The sequence below is a fragment of the Miscanthus floridulus genome, chromosome 17 (assembly GCF_019320115.1).
Source record: "Miscanthus floridulus cultivar M001 chromosome 17, ASM1932011v1, whole genome shotgun sequence".
NCBI classification, from domain to species: Eukaryota; Viridiplantae; Streptophyta; class Magnoliopsida; order Poales; family Poaceae; genus Miscanthus; species Miscanthus floridulus.
The window spans coordinates 84,068,128-84,091,081 of NC_089596.1; the positions used below are offsets into that span (position 1 = coordinate 84,068,128).

Genomic DNA, 22,954 nt, shown 5'->3' on the forward strand with positions numbered 1-22,954 from the left:
CACCTTCGGGAATCCATCCAACTATAGGACAGAGACCCTCACCTTCAAGGTAGTCGGGTTCCCTTTCGATCTACCATGCTATTCTGGGGCGACCATGTTACACGAAGTTCATGGCCATCCCCAACTACACCTATCTCAAGCTCAAGATGCCAGGCCCGAGTGTGGTCATCACCGTTAGCACCTCTTTCCAGAGGGCCTACGAGTGCAAGGTCGAGAGCTATGAGCTCGCTTTAGCAACCCTCGCTTCCGAGGAGCTCGTAGCTATCAGGAAGGACATCGCTGAAGGAGCGCTCGACGTGAAGCGGGCGACCGGATATCTATACCTAGGTATCCAAGCCAAAGGATTAATGAGCATCATGTCGGCTCATCCGATGGTTAAGGACACAACTACGACCTCGTCTGACTACGAGGATGAGGTTTCCACCTCATTCGACCCCCAGGGGTTGAGCCAAGCCTCGTCTAACTCTAAGTATGAGGTTTTCGCCTCATCCGACCCCTAGGGGCTAGGCCATGCCTCATCCAACTCCGAGTATGAGGTTTCTGCTTTGTTCGGCCCCCAGGGGCCGAGCCACGCCTTGTCCAACTCTGAGTATGAGGTTTCCGCTTCTTCCGACCCCCAGGGGTTGGGCCACACCTCGTCCAACTCCGAGGATGAGGTTTTTGCTTCGTCCAACCCCAAGGCGTGGGCTCTGACTCGTCCGGTCCCATGGGGAGGGCTCCGCCTCACCTGACCCCCGAGGGTCGGATTCCGTCTCGCCTGGCCCCCAGGGTGAGATTTCCACCTCGTTCGTTCCCTAGGGGTCGGATTTGCTATCAGACAAAAGCAGTGGCCCCAGGGTGGGACCCGAACCGCTTCAACCACTACGGCATGGAAGCGCACGCCCGGGAGCACGTCTCGGACGCATCCTGATGCAATTGGCGATCGTATTAGGCCATGCTGGGAGACTCACGTCGCCCACCGCGTCAACAGGCCGTCACTATGCTGTCAACTCCCTGCCTGACCACCGTCCAACATCAGTCAACCGGCGTCAGGTGGCTGGCATTGTACCGCCAGCCCCCCGTATGGCCTCTGTCAGGGGACCCTTTTGACCATTCCGTCCGCTCGGATGGGACGAAAGACAAGAACAACGCATGACTCCCGCACATATGCTGCAGTGGCCAACAGGACCCTGGAGCGACGCCGCTGCCACCATGATCTACAAGGTCAGCAGGACTCACGCGAAGAGGAGGACGACACATCTCCGGGAGCCTTATTTCTCTTTCTTTTTTTCTCTTCCCTTCGACTGTAACCCCTGCTTTCCCTTGGCCTATAAAAGGGAAAGTAGGGCGTCCCACCCCGGGATCGATCATCGAACAAGTGCATCACACAGCATCGGTTCACCGCACCGTATCAGACACCGAGCAATCGAACCACATAGACTTGGGAGCTACCTCCCTCTCTCGCCAGTTTGTAACCTACTACAAACTCAGTGTTGGTAACACGAGCAACCCGAAACTGGATGTAGGGACATTCGGCCCGAACCAGTATAACCCTTGTGTCTTCTTAGCACACCATCCGAGCCAGACGCGTAATATACAAATTTACTCGTTGGTGTTTACTCAAAACACCGACAGAGGCTTTTAGAGATGTGTTTAGTTGAGACCTGCCAATCTAGAGTGGATAATGGGTACTTCTAGTGGTTCTTGAGCCTTCGTGACTCAAGGGAGCAAACATGGATTAGGTTGTAGTGGCAGCTACTCAAAACCATACGAAAAAACCAATTGTCCCTTTTCCTCTCTTATTTTCATGAATTTTACTCTTGTCGCCTATCTTATTGTATGTTAATCATTGTGTGAATCTTATGATAGGTTTGCTTAGTATGTTTCTCTAGCTAGTTTCCTTTATGCATATCTTCTAATTAAGGACATGGTCAGTGTCATGGCCTAAGGACTCGTTTTAGTGTGCTTTTATAGAAGTTTAAGGGCTAGTTCTTGCTTTGGGGCCGTTTGGAACAGAGGATTTTCGTAGGAAAATCAAAGGAAACAAAAACGAAGGAACGGGAGGACACTAGAGCATTTGAAACACAGGAAAGTAATCTTTCCTTTCCTATGGAACACTGTAGCTTCATCGCCGGGAAAGCAAAACTCCACTACAATCTCTTGATTCTGATTCCTTCGCGGAAGCCCAAGGTGACTACGGTGATAATTCATCGGAAGAATGGTTGTCTACTGCTAAAAGCGGGTGAATGAGTAAGTGCATGGGTCCCACAATTGTAAAAAGAGCCTGTTGATTATTCGTTTTGCGCTAAGTGCATGGAGAAAGATGTTGTCTAGATTTTTATTTGGCCCCAACTGTAGCAACATGGTCCAGTGGCACCACATGTAAGGGGGTCATGGGAAAAAATGTGCAACTAACACAATATCTCATTTCATTAAGCATTAATAATGACTCTTTATCATTCAGAGTCTTATGATTCCTGTGTTATAGATTCATGCATTCCAAACACTCCTTCTTAGTTATTTCATGTGTTTTTCCTTTACTCTGTTTTACCACTACACACTCACCTCATTTATGCGTTTTTTCCTATTCTTGTATTTTCGATTCATGCGTTCCAAACAGACCCAATTTATGCGTGAAGTAGTACATACTAGATTAAAGTTTGTTCGGTCATATTTTTCGATCCCTGCAATATGGCGGGCTCATGGCCTCGTGGGGCAGCTGGCAACGCCGGTGTGGAAGTGCAGTGGCCTCCGGCGTCCATGGAGGTGGGAGCTGCTTGTGATGGGAAGAGCAACACCGTTGGAGTGGAGTGCAGCAGAATGAAGGCTTGGCGTTGGTGACGTAAACCGTAGCCGTAGTTGTCCTCGTCCATGGTGCTGCTCAAATGCAGATGCTGAGGCCAGCAGTGTCGTTCGTCTTTCTCCTTTCCTTTCTTCTTCGTGTTCGTTGTGTGAGTTCCTCTCAGCAAATTCGTCGTGTGCTTGGCAAACTTGCAAGTTCCTCGTGAATTTAGCGTAAGCAACGTGACTGATAATATGTTTGAATCGATGTACTCAGAAGTCAGAATGTAAGTCGAGCGAGAAGATTGAACACAAGATTGAGAGAATAAAATTGCTTGATTGATTGATCTCTTGTTGTTACCTATTTATATACGTGCGGCGTCCGACGCGCCGGTAAACGGTGATAGATGAGCAAGATGAGAGTTTGGATCGCTTTCTTGGGAAACTGATCCGCCCGGTGATCAGGTGTCTGGAATCTGGATGAACCTTAGGGGTACATGCTCCACACACACCAACCAAACTCCAAATGCACCTTGTCTATCTGCGAGCCAACAGGAGGTGCTCAATACTAGGTTTCACATTCTGATTCTGATTATGTGCAGAGGTATTCGTCAAAAAACTATGTGCAGAGGTATAAAAATAGCTGCTGGGAGCTTACTAATGTCAGAATGCACTGGCGTTACAGAATCATGAGGAGTACAAGGTTATTTCAAGATTCTTTTGTTCGGTGTACAAAAGTTATTGATGAGCAAGTATACAAAACAGGTTTCATGATCCCTTTGTATGCATTTGTCAGAATTTGCCAACTGCTATACATCCTTATTATTATGCTTTGGCAAAACAAAAGTATTACCTCAACTTGTCATATGTATTTTCTATACTTACATAAGTAATAATCTACATTGGCTGTGTGGTAGAAAGAATTAATTTGATCAGAATTTGCCAGGACGCCAGAAACTCTTTGTAGCAACAAGAAATTGCTGTTTCACGACGACAGTTTCATAGTGTAGAGACTTCAGGATTGGGCGCATCTTTTTTATCGTCTCTAATGTGTCTTTCAACACAAACCATCTTCCAGGTCTCAGTATTCTGTCGATCTCAACCACCACATCGATGAGGTCACACCTAAATAAAAGACACAAATATCACCGCAAGTTTCTGACAGAATGGGTGTACAAATAGCAGAAGTTATAAAGGTGTGAGAATTAACCTATTTGTAAGACTTCCAATGAGATTACTCATGTGGAGAAGATCATAGGTACGTGGATAGGTGTTGAAAGACTCGCACCAGTCATGATATGCCCCAATCAAACCTCTGTTGAAAATAAGTGGCAAGGTATCTGGTTGACCAATTGGCGCAACATTCATAACCCATAAAGGTCGATCAATGAGTGCTGCCGCAAACCTGGTTCAACAAAAGAAGCTTGATTAGCATTCCCATCATGAAATGGGGTCTCCAATTAGTTTAATACCAAGTGATTGTTATGCAGATTGGCATAAAAACAAAACAGTTAGGTCTTTGGTACCAGTGTAACAGTACGCTTCTGGGGCCTCTGCCTTACTGACTTTGCAGTAAGCCAGAAAGTAATAGAATAAAAAAAAAGGAGTAACCACTTAAGGCATTGCTGAAGCAAGGATGATTATATTCAAGGCTTCAGGCTATGGTTCAGCATAAGTTATCCCAGTTTCACTAACAAAAACTTTCAGATTGAAAGGCAGCACCCTGCTTTATCAACATATGCTCGGCAGATCTGCCAACCATTAAAAAAAAGGAGACTGGACTGCAAAAATCTCATGTTACATTATCCGTTTATAATCCCTTGTGCTCCATATATCAGAAACAATTGAAAGATATGGCAAGATGCTGTACGAGCATTAATATTCATATCATACAAATTGATTTTAACTATATAACAGAAGTAGCAGTAGAAATCTGTCTTTACTTACCCTCCAAATCCAGCATTCATGTCCATTACATTGCGAATGCTTGACCAATTAAGCGGGAAGTCACTGAAATATACTTCTGAAACGAGCTGTTTCCAATACTTTGTATCAGCTTCAAACTTCTCTTTGTTAGAAGCAGAATCATCAGGACTTGCATATCTAACATCAAGTCTTTCAGGCCATGGAACAGGCCAATCGTATCTTTCATCTGAAGTGGTAATGGCAGTTGTGAAAAGGCAACTATCAAGAGGAGCATACCTGCAAAAGAAAAAACAAGGGCCATGGTATACATGACATTAGATAGAAAGATTGAATAGCACACATCATGTTAACACTATTTGTTTTTTTTTCTCGAAAAAATGTTAACACTATTTGTCAGTGAACCAGTAAAGTTATAATCAGAAATACGCATTTGGAGGCGACAAGACAAGTTTGATAAGTTGTGACCTACCAAGGAAAACGTGATCCATCTCTCTCGGAGCATAGAGGGGGTTCATTGGTCTTCCTTTCAGCATAACAAGAATTCGATGCGGGCTTTTGATATATAACAACTCCAATTCCATTGACATCTTGAGATTTTACAACTGTTCTCCAGCAGATTGATTTAGTCAGAGTAACCATTGCTGCACAAGCAGAAACGGACATTTCAATTAGCATGAAAAAATATTCACCAAATGACAAAATTCAGATAAAATCTCTAGGATGTTGTATATTCTTGATAGAATATATGATAGCCCACGAACCGTTGCAGTCGCCTTGGTCTCTTTTCCCTTGACGGTAGACAGGGGTTGCAGACCAAATGAAATATCCTCCAGGCCTTAGTACTCTATTAAGCTCCAACAGTGGTTTTCCACCTGCCATTCAAAGTGGAAGATTAATTAAACAAAATCAAGGAAAATAAGAATCCACTTTACAAAACAGGAAAGAAAATATAAATACTACATTATTTTGGCTTTTATGAATATTGTGAAGAAATAGAATACTTGCCATTTGCATACCAATGGACCCTGCACCTTGCACAGTGTACAACATCGAACGTATTATCAGGAAGTGGAAGCTTTTGTGTTCCAATTACTGCTAGAAATGCTGGAATTCCACGCTCTAGTGCAAACTGTATCTGAGCCTCATGCTCATCTTTTGGGGCAAATGACATAGTAATGACATTCCTGTCAAGCAGGTATCCACCAAAGCTGGCAACACCGCATCCAACATCCAAGATAGTTCTTGTGCGCCTTCCCCATTGTATGGTTGGCATAATCTAAACATGAAAGTTATCAACAGTAAGTTACAAGGAGATAAAGAGAAACAGCAAGTTGTTACAAAACTGATGTACTTGAGTATAAAATGACTAAACCCCAGCATAAGAAATTATATTTAGCAACCCAAGCACGCCCTTTATGTTCAACCCTAACCAGCAAAGACTCAAATGGCACTGAACAGACTGAGCAGCGAGCAAGGCAGTGAAATTGATCAAAGGAAATACACAAGAGAAACACCTAAATTCGCACGATGCATGCAACTCACTTGTCTATCAAAGTACTTAACAAAATTCCTCCGCAGAGTTAAGCTGTCCCAGCATAGAGAAAAGTGATTTGGTAATGTTTACCTGTTCAACAAACTGAATGTATCTTCCCACGCCATCTTTGAATTGAGTTCCACCTCCAGGAAAAACAAGATAATCACCAGACCTTGTAACCCAGTTCTGATCTTTCTTATACTCCACCAGCTTTGGGTGAGGGACGTTGTTGTACCAAATCTGGATTTGCAGTTAAATGAAAAATACAATCAGATAGTCAGCCACCTAATGGCATAAAAAAAAAAAAAAATCTGTCAGACAAACATAATTATAAAGAGGAATTTACTAACTATCTTATCAAAGGATGCATTAACTGATATATCAGATTTGAAAGAAGTAGCCCCACAAGTTATTTACTTATTTGTCATAGAGTCCATGTGCAGAAAGACTATCCTCTATCAATTCTGTACTATAGAGATTCCAGATCCCCAGACGTATACTCTCACTGTGCTGTTTAGGTATAGCAAGTAGCAACTTGTAAAAACAGAGAACGTCCTTAATTTGTAGTGCAAATCGAGTATTCTAATATGAGAATCAAAAGTTTTTTGGGGGGTCCCGATCCATGGCCTGTAGTTAGTATATTAAAATAACGCTAGCAGCCCAACTTGACCATGATTCATGAATGCCGATTGCCGAATCATTGTAAGCAAAAGAGCTTGAATTTTATAAACGAATAAACCAAAGAGGATCAACAACCAGAGCCACTTCCCTCCCTTACCGACAAAGGCAAGCGACGGTAGCGCGGGAGGTCCTCACCATGTCACGGCTCCGCGGCCACGGCACAGGCGTCCGGTACCCTGCGGGCAGCGGCACCAGGCATCTGAGCAGGGGCGCCAGGGGGCAGTGCCGCTCCCGGTGCTCCATGTCCCGCCTCGACCGCAGCGCCTTGATCGCCCGCACGTTGTCCAGGCACGGGATGTAGTCCGTCGACGACACGCCCCTCCCCAGCCTGCTGCACGTCTGCCACCTCACGCTTACCGGCGGCACCTCGTCGTACCCACCTTTCTCCACCGGGGCGACGCTTGTATCCGTCTTCCCGTCCGCCCCAACTCCCCTGGCGTCGCTGTTATCGCCTGCTCCCGGCGAGCCGCTGCCACCGCTGGCTTCCTTTGCGGATGGTTCCGATGCGCTACTGTTGGCATCGGCTTTTGTGACGACTGGTTGCAATGCACTAGCACCAGTGCCCTCCTCCGCTTTTCCGGTGGCGCTCGAGCCATCTGGTGTCGAGTGAGGTGGGCTTCTCGTAGGGGTGTGGTTTTGCTGTTGGGGAAGAAGAGGAGGTGCGAGAGAAGGGGCTGAGGCGGAGAGACGGGAGGGGAGGAAGGCGAGCGATCCAGGTGAGGGGTCGAGGAAGAGGAAGAGAAGGACGAGGATGGCGGAGATGAGGAGGAAGAGAGAGAGCGAGAGGAGGAAGGGCCGCCTCGCGCGGTCGGAGGAAGGGACGGCCATCGCCCCTCCGCGGCGTCACTGGTGCGGCGTTGAATTGTGATCTGCTTGGGCCTTGGGGAGTTGGAACCAACCGGAGGAGTGAAAGAAGAAGGCGGCAGTGGCGGGTGGTGGGGTTCGGCGGGCGGGTGGGCGGGTGGGTGGGTGGGTTTGGAGTGGAAGCGGACCGTCGCGGCCACGGCTGCTGCGTTGGCGCCTCGGCGGCCGCGGTGGAGGATGGCGGGCGGGGAAGGGAATGGTGCTGGTCGTTTTCCGATGGTGGCATGGAGCTTTTGATTTGTTTTCACTTCTTTTTTCCTGATCATGAGTTTGTTGCTACACTACACACTGCGATCTCGAAGGGTCCTCAGTTCTGATTTCTCAGCTAACTATAAAGGCCAGAGACAAGGGTTAACTAGCAGGTGAGCCCGCGCGTTGCGCGGGTAATATCGGGGGAAAAAGGTTTGTGCTGTGTTTGGGGGAAAAAAACTGAAAAGCTGTACTGTTCCTTAATGGGTCGGAGAACTGTTCATATCGTACCCGTACTGTACATAAAAACAGTACTGTTTATATAGTGACCCGTTGCTGCGCATAAACCCGTTACTGTAGCGCAAAGTTTCACGTTAACTGTGCCAGTAACAGTGGTTTGTGAGAGCGATCGGAGTTCTATACTATAGTATAGACTAGCAGGGAACCCCGCGCTTTGCGCGGGTAATAGTGGGGAAAAGAATATTTGTATTGCGTCAAAAAAAAAAGAGGAAAAAACAGAGTGGTACTGTTCCTTAACGGGTAAGTACTGTTCATAGCAACCCGTTACTGTTCCAAACCCGGTTACTGTTTGCGAAAAACCGTTCCTGTTCAGCAGGGAAAACACATCGCGCGTTGGCTGTGCCGGTAACAGTGTTCTGTGAGAGAAGACGGAGTTTTTGGATTGCACGCTTATTATACTATTGTATAGATTTGAGTTGGCATAGTTTTTTTTTTTTTTTTTTTTTTTTTTGAGGGGATGGCATAGTATATATTGATGAAATGATGAGTAAATTTGAGTTCTCCGGTGTAAAATTAAGTCGGCCAATTTAAGAGTTTACCTAATCGGTTGTTTTATGGTAAGAAATAGTTTGAACCATCTAGCTATGCTACATCAGTCCAGTAATTTATGATTTGCTAATCAGTTTTGGTTCTCGGTTGAGTTGTGACTTGTGAGTTGTGACAATAGGAGTCGACACCGATTCACCCGGGGTGTATTTCTCGAGCAATCATTGGTGGCAGAAACAAGGCGTACTAATTATTTGCCACAGGTTTGTGTGACTAGATGAAACAAGCGTAAATGGATTTGCTTCGCCTATAATCAATAATCAATCACCGGAGTACAGGACTCATGATCACACACCTGAGATCAGCTCAAGCTGTCAGTCAGTCGCTAGGAAATGTCAACGCCTCTAGTCTAGAACGATAACACTGCCATGCTTCAGTGGCAGGACCTAAACAGAAGCAAATATTCCGTGAGGCAAAAATTTTGTGACAAAACAGCTGGCACATTGGAAACTATCTGATTTGCGATTGCGCACGGTGTTGGCGCTGGTCCTCCTTCAACTTCTCCCTGGGCGAGAGCTTGTCGCCGATCAGTGTGATCTTCCAGCAGTCTGCTTGAAGTATGAAAACTGAACCAGCTTTTGGTACAACTGCAGGTTCCAAAGTAGTAGATTGCTTAGAAAGTCTACAGTTTAGTATAACAGAATTTCACATGCGCAAGAGATATCAATAACGGCAAGCCTTTGATAATAACATTTGAAAGTCTACAGTTAGAAACCTCTGATCATGAAAAATTTCATGAGCCGTAAAGGTGTTTCGTTCAGAACAAAGGCTATGGATCGCAAACAATTATTTCACAACTCAACGAGTATCCTATGGAGGTAGAGCTATAGAAGAATGGTCTAACAGCATTTACAGTAGATGGAATCTAACAATAGAACAAGGCTGATTAATCACTTTAAGGGCCATTTTGCTACACAAAATAAAATACAGCTAATGCAAGTGATTCACAATACAGCACCAGAAAGAGAAGGATAGGTACCTCGGAAGCGGTTGTCCTTGGATATAATTCCAAATGTCTCTGCAGTATCCCGAATCATGATGCCGTTTACACCTTCATATGAAGCAGCTTTGCATTCTGCCACTGGATACCTCAAAGACATGTAAGCATGATTGAATTAAAAGAAAGTTGAATAAAGTAAGTCAGCATATGGATCACCTATTAGAAGGGCCCCATGAAGATCTGCTGAAAGGAGGTTTTCAGACAATTTCTTTTTCCTGTGGGGAAGACAGGACATGTAATTAGCTCATATAGGGTACAGATTACAGGAACAAGCACAATGACAGGGTTTACATCCAAGTTTTCCAGAAGATCGAGTTGGTCCCCTTCTCTGAGTGCGCTTGTTTTGCACTCAGGATAATCATTGCCTTTCTTGTTTGTTCAAATCTTCAAATTCGTTAATATTTCATAAAACGTTATGCTTATGGTAACAAATGACTTGTGCTTTTAGTTTAGTCCCTACGGTCAACAAATTTCAGTTCAAGGAACTACTAGGGTCTTTGAGTGGTCTCGATGTAGCTTATATAAGAAAGTGCATTTTACTGTACTGCATGGGCAGGCCCAGTGCCAGAGGCTCTCACATGAGTGGGGTCTGGGAAGGGAAAAACTGAGGCAAGCCTTTTTTTTTTTTACTGTACTGCATGAAGTCTGGAAATCAGTGTAACTCTTAACTATTTGGTACAGTAGACATAGTGGGTTTAAAATCCATCATGTTATATGATCAACCTATCACTATAGCATTCTAAATAGAACCAATTCAGTACATGTTTGGGTGTTTGGGGGTGTGCTTGCGTGGGTTGTATTCTAAATACTTTCTTCTCATTAATGCAACGATCCATAGCTGTCCTGCCTGCGCATTCAAGGGGAAAAAAGTTCAACTAGAGATAGTAGCGCAGCCAAAAGCTTTTAGGAGCCCAGGCGATCCTCATTATGCAAAAATATTTAGCTAGCAAATTATAGTATTCATCTTTGATATAAAGAAAATTTTCTTTTGAACTTCGCCGACGAGCCCGGCCGGCGGCCCGGGATGGCCGGGAAGTGGCTCCGCCACTGACTGGAAAGTTATGGCAGCAGAACATTCAAAGACTAACTGCCTTTTATCTTGTTGAGTTTCAGTATAACACATGGATTTTATTTTCCCTGAAAAGACGTAAAGAATAAAAAGGCAGATAAGAGGTCCAAAATAACAGACAGAAGGATTATTGTGGAGTCGTACGGGGTTACTTTCATAAGCTCTCTGATATAGTCCTTCCACATCTCATGCATTGGTTTATAGAAGTCATACCTGCAAGACCAAGAACATCAGGTGCTTGGGTAGACTCCAAAGGGTTTTTTTTCTTAACGTTAGACTCCAAAGGTAATAAGGGTATTACGTGGAGATTTGAGCAAGGATATAAACTGTAGTTCATTCATTAAGAAACTCTGTTTTATTTCCATTCGTGTAAACTAAAGAAACCAAAAAAGGTCATGTTTTTTGGTGGTGAGGTATCAATCTATGGGCAACCAGAACAAAACTTACTTGTGGAATGTACCATCTAAATCAAATGAACCACATTTCTTATGTTGTTTGAGAGACATGTGCCTTTTTGATCGCTTTGAATGAATCAGCAAAGATCTTGCTTGGGCATCCACTAATCTAGGACCCCTCTGAACATAATTATCCAAAAGGATCCCTTTTTCCAGCTTCAACTTTTTGGCTCCCTTTGTAATTTTCACAGCATCTCCGCCTTTCTGAATGATGTCATATATAACACTGTGAACAACCTCTGTGCCATCCAAATCCTAAACCAAAGTTCACCATAGCGAATATTAGAGGTTGTAAAATAACATATAACAATAAATTTTATATCGAGAACCCATATGAGAGGAATATTTACCGAGACACCATCTTTGGACAAATTGTCATGAAAGGCAAAACAAAGTTCGGCATACACAGGATTGATTTCTTCACCTACAAAGTTCAAAGTATTTATTGCACAGGTACACACAGCCATACACTTGATACATGTGCACACATAGAGAGAGAGGTAGGGAGGTTACCTGAGGACGCGGAAGGCTTTTGTTTGCGATTAGAACTGGAAAATGCTACACCTGAAAAGCAGCAGCAGCATGATGGAAAATGCTGGTAAACAAAACCTTGCCTGGTTGCATAAAAAAGAATAATGAAGAAAACAAAACCTTTATGAGGAGAAGGCTGGGCATATGTTTGACGAGGAGTGATTTCTGGACCTTTGCCTTTCCTTGGTGCATCAAATTTAGGCTTAGGGGTACTAAAATTGCTCTTCTTCTGACTCTTAACCTGTTCATCTTGCAATTTCTTAGCTTTTGCAGCAGTATACTGTTGCTGAAGGGCTTCCAACGTGCGTTTCTTCTGATCAGAGATAGTCGACATTGATCCTTTAGGAAGCCAATACCAGATACTGAAACAACAAAAAGCTATACCTTAACATGGCAACATCCCAAAATATTTGAAGCTGCATGAGCACAACAAATGTCTATAACTAGAATTGGATACTGAAAAAGGCTACTCCTTCCAATCACAAATGTAAGAGACAATCACCCTGTTCGCTTGATCGTATCAGCCATAGCATCAGCCGGCTTATAAGCCACAGAAACGATCAAGCGAACAGGGTGCTAGCTTTGTTCTTGTTAATTTTTTTAGCTTGAACTACCAACATGTAAAAAAAAAACTCAGGTAACCTCCCTGGAGGTAGGGAGGTTACCTGAGGACGCGGAAGGCTTTTGTTTGCGATTAAAACTCGGTGCCTCTGGAGGTCTCCGTTGGACATGTCCAAACCATCTCAACCAGTGTTGGACAAGCTTTTCTTCAATTGGTGCTACCCCTAATCTATCACGTATATCATTGTTCCGAACTCGATCCCTTCTTGTATGACCGCAAATCCAACGCAACATACGCATTTCCGCAACACTTATCTGTTGAACATGTCATCTTTTCGTAGACCAACATTTTGCACCATACAACATAGCAGGTCTAATCGCCGTCCTATAAAACTTGCCTTTTAGCTTCTGTGGTATCCTTTTGTCACATAGGACACCAGATGTTTGGCGTCACTTCATCCACCCTGCTTTGATTCTATGGCTAACATCTTCATCAATATCCCCATCTCTCTATAGCATTAATCCTAAATATCGAAATGTATCATTCCTAGGCACTACTTGACCTTCCAAACTAATATCTTCCTCCTCTCGAGTAGTAGTGCCGAAGTCACATCTCATATACACAGTTTTAGTTCTACTGAGTCTAAAACCTTGGGACTCCAAAGTCTCCCGCCATAACTCCAGTTTCTGATTCACTCCTGTCCGGCTTTCATCAACCAGCACTACATCGTCCACGAAAAGTATACACCAAGGCATGTCCCCTTTATGTCCCTTGTGACCTCATCCATCACTAAGGCAAACAGATAAGGGCTCAAAGCTGATCCTTGATGTAGTCCTATCCTAATCGGGAAATCATCCGTGTCTCCGTCACTTGTTCGAACACTAGTCACAACATTGTTGTACATGTCCTTAATGAGCCCGACATACTTCGTTGGGACTTTATGTTTGTCCAAAGCCCACCACATAACATTTCTTGGTATTTTACCATAAGCCTTCTCCAAGTCAATAAAAACCATGTGTAGGTCCTTCTTCTTCTCCCTATACCGCTCCATAACTTATCTTATTAAGAAAATGGCTTCCATGGTTGACCTTCCGGGCATGAAACCTAATTGGTTCATAGAAACCCGCGTTATTGCTCTCAAGCGATGCTCGATAACTCTCTCCCATAGCTTCATAGTATGGCTCATCAACTTAATTCCCTGGTAATTAGTACAACTTTGAATATCCCCTTTATTCTTGTAGATTGGCACCAATATACTTCTCCTCCACTCGTCAGGCATCTTGTGCGATCAAAAAATATGGTTAAACAATTTGGTTAGCCATACTATAGCTATGTCCCCGAGGCATTTCCATACCTCGATTGGGATACCATCCGGTCCCATCGCCTTACCTCCTTTCATCCTTTTCAGTGCCTCTCTGACCTCAGATTCTTGGATTCTCCGCACAAAGCGCCTATTGGTGTCATCAAAAGGGTCATCCAACTAAAAGGTTGTGTCCGTATTCTCACCATTGAACAATTTGTCAAAATACTCTTGCAATCGATGTCGGATCTCATCCTCCTTCACCAAGAGATGCTCCCTTTCATCCTTAATGAAACAAACAAAAAATTTACCATGTCTAGAAAAGGAGAGGCTATATGAGCCACTCATAAGTGATAACATACAACTGATCTAAGAAACTAGACTGTGATTGTTTACTGAATAGAAAAAAGATGAAATGCATAACCATATTAATTTAGTAAGGGTGATGACGTACATTCAGCGGTCCTGACATTTTGATGATGCCCAAAATTGAACAAGCCAGGAGCACGTCAAATATTATTATCCACCTAATGGCATGATATTGTTTATCCAATCTGAAGTCCAAAAAGACAAGTTATTTATAAAACCATATTCAACAAAACGCATTTTTACTTCAAATAAAGAAAAAGGAAAGCTAAACAAGCACATCGTCTTAGCAAGTTTTATCAGTAAAACATGGCCAGATTACTTAACAGATGCAAAGCTGGATCAAAAGTTGATTTCTAATTTAAAACACTAACAGGTACTACCAAACTACGAAGACAGAAACAAAGTATTAGACCTGATTTAGGATGATAAGGGTGTGCGCAACCTTTAGGTCCAAATTAGCATTTTCAAAAATGCAACCATAACTTTGAAACTTAAAATTGGGAAGCCAAAAAGGGCACAAATATTAGATCACGATTATTTCCAGGTTTACTACAACCTGAATACTAGCTGACTGATTTATAGAAGCCAAACCAGATGTTCTAAGAACTTACAAAAACTAGTCAAAGAAACTTTTTTTTTTGGGGGGGGGGGGGGGGGGGGGGGGGATTTCCTTCTGGAATGACTTGCTGAAGCAGAAAGGGACTAGAACTCATGACTTGCTGAAGTGTAGGAGTAGGACTATCAACCAATCAAATAATAACTATAGTATGCAAACTTTATTATTTTTTAACAGCCCAACTGGCTCCGAGGACCCTCATGTTTATGGATCACCATACAATGTCTACAATCTACACAGAAATTATCTATGTAGTACTAACCCAATAACATGTTAGGATAAGCACGAAGAACAAAGAAAATTCTGAAACTCGCAGGCTACATCGGAATATAGGTGGACAGAGGATTGGTGTTATGACCGGCACCCATTATAGGTGTAGGCCCATCAAGGGCTAGGGCTGCCGGCCAGAGGGGGGCATAAAAGCCCATAGTTATTTTATTTAGTCATATTATTATTAGAGATATTATTATTAGAAAGAAGTATAAATACCTGTAAAGACTTGGAGATTGGATTAAGCAGAAACATACCTAATTGTTTCCGACTTCCCTTGGGAGCCGGGAGTTCTGCCCTAGCCCTCGCCCCCTCGCTGCAGCCATGGCGCCGCCGCGCCGTCTTCCTCGTGCACTGCGACCTCGCGCTCCGATCTCCCACTCGTACAACCTGCGATCCCTCTCCATCAGGACCCGGGTTCATAGCAGCTTGGTATCAGAGATTCCAGGCACGATGACCTCCGCTCCGCTCAGCCACGCCGCTGTCATCCATGCCGCTGCCCACGGCGTCCTCCGAGCTTTCAACCGCGTCCGCATCCAACTCGCCGGGCGGCTCGATCACCCTGGACACTCTGGCCGGCGTGGTCGATCAGATCGGCCGCAACATAGACCAGCTTGGCCGCAACATGGTCGCCATGCAGGCGTCCTTGGCCAGCCTCCTGCCACCGCCTACACCATCACAGCCGCCGCCTCCTACCCTGCCGCTGCTAGGCGCGCCTCAGGTGTCGCACCAGACGCGCTTCGCCTACGGCATGCCCCATAGCGGGCCGGGGGTGCCTATCCATCTGCTTCAGTGGCCGCCCTCCCCGTCCCCCATACCATCGTGGGCGATGTTGGGGTCGACTGCGCCGCCAGTGTATACGATGGCTACCTCTCCTACGCCGTCCGCGGTGACCACCTCCGTCGTCCCTCCAGCCCCAACATCCGGCATGTTCTACGGCGGCATGGACGGGTCGCTCTGCTACGGCGGCGCTACCGAGTCGGCCGCACCGGCGGCCCTTGGGACTGACCACGGAGCGCACGGGGGTGCCCCAGCGCCGCCGCGCTTCTACAAGCTCGAGTTCGCCACCTACTACGGCGGAGTGGATCCGCTGAATTGGCTCAACCAGTGTGAGCAATTCTTCCGCGGCCAACGCACTCTCGCCTCGGATCGCACATGGTTGGCATCGTACCATCTCCGCGGCGCTGCACAGACATGGTACTACGCACTTGAACAAGATGAAGGCATGCCAGCCTGGGAGCGTTTCCGTGAGCTGTGCCAGCTTCGTTTCGGACCACCGACGCAGGGCACACGTTTGGCGGAGCTGGCTCGACTGCCCTTCACCTCCACGGTCCAGGACTACTCGGAGCGCTACAACGCCGTCCTCTGCCATGAGCGCGACCTCAACCCTCGTCAAAAGGCGCAGCTCTACGTCGGCAGTCTCCCTGAACATATCAAGGTGGACGTCGAGATGCAACATCCGCAGGACCTGCAATCCGCCATGTACTACGCGCGGGCTTACGAACGTCGCGCGGCAGCCTTCCTGCCTGCACAACAGCCGCAGCAGCAGCGCGGCGTTCATCCACCGGCGCGCCCCGGCCTTCCGCCAGCTCCCCGGCCGGCTGCAGCTCCGTCCTCGGGGACTGTACCACAGCCGCTCCCGACGACAAACCCCGGACAGCCGCGATTCCGCCAATTGTCACCAGCGGAGCAACTTGAACGACGTCGGCAAGGCCTCTGCTTCAACTGTGACGAACCCTACGTCCGCGGGCATGTTTGTCAACGCCTCTTCTACTTGGTGAACGACGACTACGTCGACGCCGAGATCCCTGCCGAGGTTGCAGCCGCAGACGCGTTCCAGGAGCCGACCGCGGTCACCCTTCCAGTCCTGGAGGCCACGGGGGAGGCGTCGGCCACAGCTGGGGCGCCACCCACAGTGTCCCTCTACGCGCTCGCTGGGGTGCGCCCAAAGAACGCCATGCTTCTGCCCGTGACAGTACGGGGCCACCGTCTGGTGGCTCTCCTCGACTCCGGCTCGACGACCAATTTCATCAACGCCGATCTCTTTAGTCGTCTGCAGCTTCCCTCCGTTCCGCATCCCACACTACGGGTGCTCGTGGCCAACGGCGACCGCGTGCAGTGCCACGGACTCGCCCGCAACGTCGCCGTGACCATCGGCGCCGAGTTCTCCATCAACTGTTTCGGCATCAGTCTCGGCGAGTTCGACCTCATCCTCGGTTTCGACTTCCTGCGAGTCCTTGGTCCCGTACTGTGGGACTGCGAGAGCCTCTCCATGGCCTTCACGCGCGCTAGTCGCCGCGTCTTGTGGACGGGGCTGGGCTCCTCCGCCGAAGACACCACCAGGCAAACCGCGGTTCGGGCGGTCAGCGACGACTCGGGGCACAACCTCTTGGACCGGCTACTCCTTCAGTTCGGCTCGATCTTCGACGAGCCGCGCGGCCTTCCGCCAGCGCGTCCCTATGACCACCGGATTCACCTCCTGCCGGGCACCGCTCCAGTCGCCGTCCGCCCCTACCGCTACCCGCAGCTCCAGAAGGACGAGTTGGAGCGGCAATGCGCCGCCATGCTGGAGCAGGGGATTATACGTCCCAACACATCCCCGTTCTCCGCACCGGTTCTCCTGGTTCGCAAGGCGGACAACTCCTGGAGGTTCTGCATCGACTACCGCGCCCTCAACGCGCAAACCTCCAAGGACAGGTTTCCCATTCCGGTGGTGGACGAGCTCCTCGATGAGCTTCACGGCGCCCGCTTCTTCACAAAGCTGGACCTTTGTTCCGGCTATCACCAGGTGCGGACGCACCCGGACGACATTAGCAAGACGGCATTCCGGACACACCAGGGCCACTACGAGTTCTTGGTGATGCCTTTTGGCCTCTCCAACGCTCCGGCCACGTTCCAGGCATTGATGAACGACGTCCTCCGCCCATATCTCCGCAGGTTCGTCCTGGTGTTTTTCGATGATATACTGATCTATAGCTCTTCGTGGGCGGAGCACCTACAGCACGTCGGCGTCGTCCTCAACGCTCTCCGCGGCCACCGTCTCCACCTCAAGCGTTCCAAATGCTCGTTTGGGGCCTCCTCGGTGGCCTACCTTGGCCATGTCATATCCGCCGAGGGTGTCGCCATGGATGCAGACAAGATCGCGGCGGTCGCCTCGTGGGCCGTTCCGCGGTCTGCCCGGGCCTTGCGCGGCTTCTTAGGCCTTGCCGGCTACTACCGGAAGTTCATTCGGGACTTCGGCGTCATCGCAGCGCCACTGACGCGTCTCTTGCGGCGAGACGCGTTCGCCTGGGACACCGAGGCCGACGCGGCCTTCCTGGCGCTCAAGGGCGCCCTCACCACGGGGCCGGTCCTTCAAATGCCTGACTTCGACGACATCTTTACGGTGGACAGCGACGCCTCGGGTGCAGGGTTCGGTGCCGTCCTTCACCAGGGCGCGGGCCCTCTCGCCTTCTTCAGCAGACCGTTCGCCGCACGCCACCTTAAGCTCGCCGCTTACGAGCGGGAGCTCATAGGATTGGTGCAGGCGGTACAACACTGGCGGCCGTACTTGTGGGGGTGCCACTTCCTCGTCCGGACAGGCCACTACAGCCTCAAGTACCTTCTGGATCAACGCTTGTCAACAGTGCCTCAGCATCAGTGGGTCAGCAAGCTGTTCGGTTTCGACTTCGCCGTCGAGTACCGTCCGGGCCGCCTCAACACGATGGCAGACGCCCTCTCCCACCGCGACGTCGACACCGGTCCCGACATCGGCGCTACAGCAGCAGCCGCGAGCATCTCGGGACCGTCTTACATCGACGACGTGCGCCGCGCCACGGCGACAGCGCCGGACGCCGCGCTCCTGCAGGAACGCCTGCGCGCGGGTGAGCTGGCCGCTCCCTGGCGCGAGGACGCTGGACTCCTGCTGCACGGTCACCGCATCTTCGTTCCCGACGTTGGCGACCTGCGACATCAGGCTATACAGCTCGCTCATGGGGCTGGCCATGAAGGCGTTCAGAAGACACTACATCGTCTTCGTTCGGATTTCTATTTCCCGGGCGATCGCACGTCCGTGCAGGATTGGGTGCGCTCCTGTGCTGTTTGTCAACGCAACAAGACTGATGCTTTTCGGCCGTCGGGGCTCCTGCAGCCGCTGGAGGTGTCGTCCCAGGTGTGGGCGGACATCTCCATGGACTTCATCGAAGGGCTGCCCAAGGTAGGCGGCAAGTCGGTCATTCTCACCGTCGTCGACCGCTTCTCCAAGTATGCGCATTTCATTGCGCTCGGTCATCCCTACACTGCTACGTCCGTCACCCGCGCCTTCTTCGACGGCATCGTCCGCCTTCACGGGTTTCCGACGTCCATCGTCAGCGACCGGGACCCCGTGTTCACCGGCCACGTGTGGCGCGACCTCTTCAAGATGGCCGGCGTGAATCTACGCATGAGCACGGCATTTCACCCTCAGACGGACGGGCAGTCGGAGGTGGTGAACAAGGTAATCGCAATGTATTTGCACTGTGTTACAGGTGACTGGCCTCGCGCTTGGGTGGATTGGCTCTCGTGGGCGGAATATTGCTATAACACGTCTTTCCACACCGCCCTTCGCGCGACGCCCTTTGAGGTGGTGTACGGCCGTCCCCCGCCCGCCATCCTGCCATATCGGCCGGGGACAGCACGTACTGAGGCCGCGGATGCTCTTCTTCGCAGCCGTGATGACATGCTCGCTGAGGTCCGTCAACGCCTTATTCAAGCTCAGCAACTTGCGAAGAAGTACTACGACGCCAACCACAGGGAGGTGGAGTTCGATGTTGGGGCGTGGGTCTGGCTGCGCCTCCTCCACCGTACGGCACAGTCGCTGGACCCTCGTGCCAAGCACAAGCTGGGGCCTCGCTGGGCTGGGCCCTTCCGCGTGCTGGAACGCATTGGCCGCGTCGCTTATCGCCTACAGCTGCCTGACGGCGCGTGCCTCCATGATGTCTTCCACGTTAGCCTGCTGAAGCAGCATTGCGGCGATCCTCCGGCGGCGTCCGGTGTGCTGCCCCCGACGCAGGACGGCCGCATTCTACCAGCCCCGGATCTGGCATTGAGGGCGCAGCAACGCCGGGGTGTCTGGAGTGTATTGATTAAATGGCTCGGGTTGGCTGAGGAGGATGCTACATGGGAACGCGTCGACGACTTCAAGGCTGCCTATCCCGACTTTCAGCTCGAGGACGAGCTGTTTTCGCAGGCGGGGAGAGATGTTATGACCGGCACCCATTATAGGCGTAGGCCCATCAAGGGCTAGGGCTGCCGGCCAGAGGGGGGCATAAAAGCCCATAGTTATTTTATTTAGTCATATTATTATTAGAGATATTATTATTAGAAAGAAGTATAAATACCTGTAAAGACTTGGAGATTGGATTAAGCAGAAACATACCTAATTGTTTCCGACTTCCCTTGGGAGCCGGGAGTTCTGCCCTAGCCCTCGCCCCCTCGCTGCAGCCACGGCGCCGCCGCGCCGTCTTCCTCGTGCACTGCGACCTCGCGCTCCGATCTCCCACTCGTACAACCTGCGATCCCTCTCCATCAGGACCCGGGTTCATAGCAATTGGCATATTTGATACACAAGACAATAAACTTCTATGTTCATGATTTCTCTTCCTATAGTTTCATCTCCACAGGAACCAATTCTGTGCAGGCTCGCAACAAAAGAATTGTTTGGCTGGTTTTGGTGCCCATGTGGTTTCCCTATAGAAGGTCCAATTTACAAAATTATCTGATCTGAGATTTACAATCCATCATGTCTGCAATGCAGAATCCAACTCGCCACTAAATAAAGCTGCAAGGTCTAAGCGATACATGAACAGATGAAAAAAAAGATGATGGCCAGCTCGAAAATCATCACCCAGCCATTCAGGAAGCACCTCGATTACACCCCTGCAAATTTAGCACTCATGCCAAATAATTTTATTAAACTCGTGCTTCCCAGGTTTCTACTCCCCTACAAACTGATGGTTCTGTGACCAGTGATCAATCAAAAACGTATACGGACTCCAGCACTGAATTGCAGAATACAGCCAGGGGCAGACCCAGTAAAGGACACGAGCCTACACATGTACATCCGATAGTTTTTTGCAACGAAAATGGAAGCTAGTAGGCATAATACATGTGGACTTGTAGCTAGATCAGATCCGAATACAAATAGCTGAAGTTAGGGTTTGGGTGCTCCGTTTCGCACAGCAGGTAGGGAAGGGAAGCGAAGGGAAGGGAAGGGAAGGGGTGGGCATACCTGGTGGGTGCTCGTCACCGGCGAATGCCCCGACGAATACCTGGGCAGCTGGTGTAGGGCGGCGGCGGCTGTCACCCAGTCGTCGTCAGAGAGCGCAGCACGCGGGGTGAACGGGAGAAGAGAAGGGAGGGAGAGTGGTGACGCAGCCTGGGGCAGTTTGGTTAAGGTCCTCCAGAAATTTGCAAATTACCTGGGCCTGGAACAGGCTCTGGGCCGATGGACGCTCCTTTGGCACGAATGTTCAATTCTGGTCCAAAAGAGATCGTCTCCTAGGCACTGTTTTTTTTTTTTCGACTTAGAGCTTCAATTAATACAATCTTCCGTCAGCAGATGAGCAATACAAGCCGGGGTTGATTGCCACTCACCCACACTATCGTCATTTGCGACCTGCTTACGCAGTACGGGCCCGTTTGTTTCCACTTCTTTTGGCCACGCTTGGATTATAATCTAAGCGAAGATTTTCTCGCTTCTCGCTTTTCGCTTCTCGTAGTTCAAATCTCTGAAGCGGCTTACCACATAAACGAGAATTGGTGGAAATAAGCGAAGCGTTTGGCGGGATTCTCGCTTATTTCCACCGACAAGCCACTTATAAGCGGAAACAAACGGGGCCTACATGAGCAACCCGATTACATGATCTATTGGCATAAACCAAAGAAAAAGCAAGAAATGAGCACTACGATATCTGATTTCTCTAATGACGAGAGAGATGTGCGATCTCTAGATGTTCGCCATCTCCCACAACTTCACCAGTTTTTGGCTATCTGTTTCAACTTGCACCCTTTGGACGCCCATCTCCTCGGCTAGAGCCACGCCATCTCTACAAGCCAGAGTCTCATCAACAAAGAGTCTAAGTCGTAGGGGTACCACTTCGCTCTCCCACCTTCAAAATTACTGGCCTGATCCCGAAGGATAACCCCAGCAATACCCTGCCCAAGCACTAGATAGAAGGCGCCATCAGTATTGCATTTGATCCACCCTACTTGTGGTGCCCTCCACCTACCTCTGACTTCACCCGTAAACTTTTGCTTTAGGGTTTTGGTGGTCTTCCAGAGATCATGTGCGACATCAACCGCCCATTGCACGGCCTTTCTCAGTGGCAGATGCTCGATAACTCTCTCCCATAGTTTCATAGTATGGCTCATCAACTTAATTTCCTGGTAATTAGTACAACTTTGAATATCCCTTTTATTCTTATAGATCGGTACCAATATACTTCTCATCTACTCATCAGGCATCTTGTTTAGCCATACTATAGCTATGTCCCTGAGGCATCTCCATACCTCGATTGGGATACCATCTGGTCCCATCACCTTACCTCCTTTCATCCTTTTTAATGTCTCTCTGACCTCAGATTCTTGGATTTTTCGTACAAAATGCCTATTGGTATCATCAAAAGAGTCATCCAACTGAAAGGTTGTGTCCGTATTCTCACCATTGAACAATTTGTCAAAATACTCTTACCATCGATGTCGGATCTCATCATCCTTCATCAAGAGATGCCCCCTTTCATTCTTAATGCACTTAACTTGGTTGAAGTCCTTTGTCTTTCTCTTACGAACCCTAGCCATCCTATAAATGTCCTTTTCTCCTTCCTTCGTACTCAAATATTGGTAAAGGTCCTCGTACGCTCTACCCTTTACCACACTTATAGCTCGCTTTGTAGTCTTCTTTGCCACCTTATACTTCTCTATATTGTCCACACTCCTGTCATGGTATAAGCGTCTATAGCATTCTT

The 22,954-nt window shown here is 48.3% G+C and overlaps 2 protein-coding genes across 5 annotated transcripts; both read right to left on the bottom strand.

Annotated features, from left to right (window-relative positions):
- Window positions 1-3,464: 3,464 nt before the first annotated feature.
- Window positions 3,465-8,023, bottom strand: LOC136517638 (probable methyltransferase PMT23). Its single transcript, XM_066511260.1, has 8 exons — window positions 7,037-8,023; window positions 6,311-6,460; window positions 5,692-5,962; window positions 5,448-5,558; window positions 5,156-5,327; window positions 4,708-4,962; window positions 3,971-4,165; window positions 3,465-3,885 (listed from the first exon to the last, which is right to left on the bottom strand). Exons 1-8 carry the CDS (start codon window positions 7,727-7,729, stop codon window positions 3,693-3,695), a joined length of 2,040 nt encoding a protein of 679 aa, XP_066367357.1. The 5' UTR covers window positions 7,730-8,023; the 3' UTR covers window positions 3,465-3,692.
- Window positions 8,024-8,990: 967 nt separating this feature from the next.
- On the bottom strand, window positions 8,991-21,353 carry LOC136517891 (ribonuclease MRP protein subunit POP4-like). 4 transcript variants are annotated; one of them, XM_066511544.1, is made up of 12 exons: window positions 21,220-21,353; window positions 20,368-20,500; window positions 15,230-15,362; window positions 14,172-14,271; window positions 11,976-12,217; window positions 11,838-11,888; window positions 11,675-11,748; window positions 11,317-11,579; window positions 11,014-11,082; window positions 9,957-10,015; window positions 9,780-9,881; window positions 8,991-9,387 (listed from the first exon to the last, which is right to left on the bottom strand). In XM_066511544.1, exons 5-12 carry the CDS (start codon window positions 12,187-12,189, stop codon window positions 9,251-9,253), a joined length of 969 nt encoding a protein of 322 aa, XP_066367641.1. In that variant the 5' UTR covers window positions 12,190-12,217; window positions 14,172-14,271; window positions 15,230-15,362; window positions 20,368-20,500; window positions 21,220-21,353; the 3' UTR covers window positions 8,991-9,250. The 4 variants fall into 4 exon arrangements, with proteins under 4 accessions (XP_066367641.1, XP_066367642.1, XP_066367643.1 ...); XM_066511545.1 differs by lacking the exon at window positions 15,230-15,362; XM_066511546.1 differs by lacking the exon at window positions 14,172-14,271.
- Window positions 21,354-22,954: the final 1,601 nt, after the last annotated feature.

Coding starts and splice junctions, on each gene's coding strand:
- LOC136517638 (XM_066511260.1), bottom strand. CDS start 7,729: ATGGCCGTCCCTTCCTCCGACCGCGCGAGGCGGCCCTTCCTCCTCTCG. Junction 5,963..6,310: donor ACATTCAGTTTGTTGAACAG/GTAAACATTACC, acceptor TTTCATGTTTAG/ATTATGCCAACCATACAATG. Junction 5,328..5,447: donor AGACCAAGGCGACTGCAACG/GTTCGTGGGCTA, acceptor CTGCTTGTGCAG/CAATGGTTACTCTGACTAAA.
- LOC136517891 (XM_066511548.1), bottom strand. CDS start 12,189: ATGTCGACTATCTCTGATCAGAAGAAACGCACGTTGGAAGCCCTTCAG. Junction 11,749..11,837: donor AAAGCCTTCCGCGTCCTCAG/GTAACCTCCCTA, acceptor TGAACTTTGTAG/GTGAAGAAATCAATCCTGTG. Junction 11,580..11,674: donor TGTCCAAAGATGGTGTCTCG/GTAAATATTCCT, acceptor ACTTTGGTTTAG/GATTTGGATGGCACAGAGGT.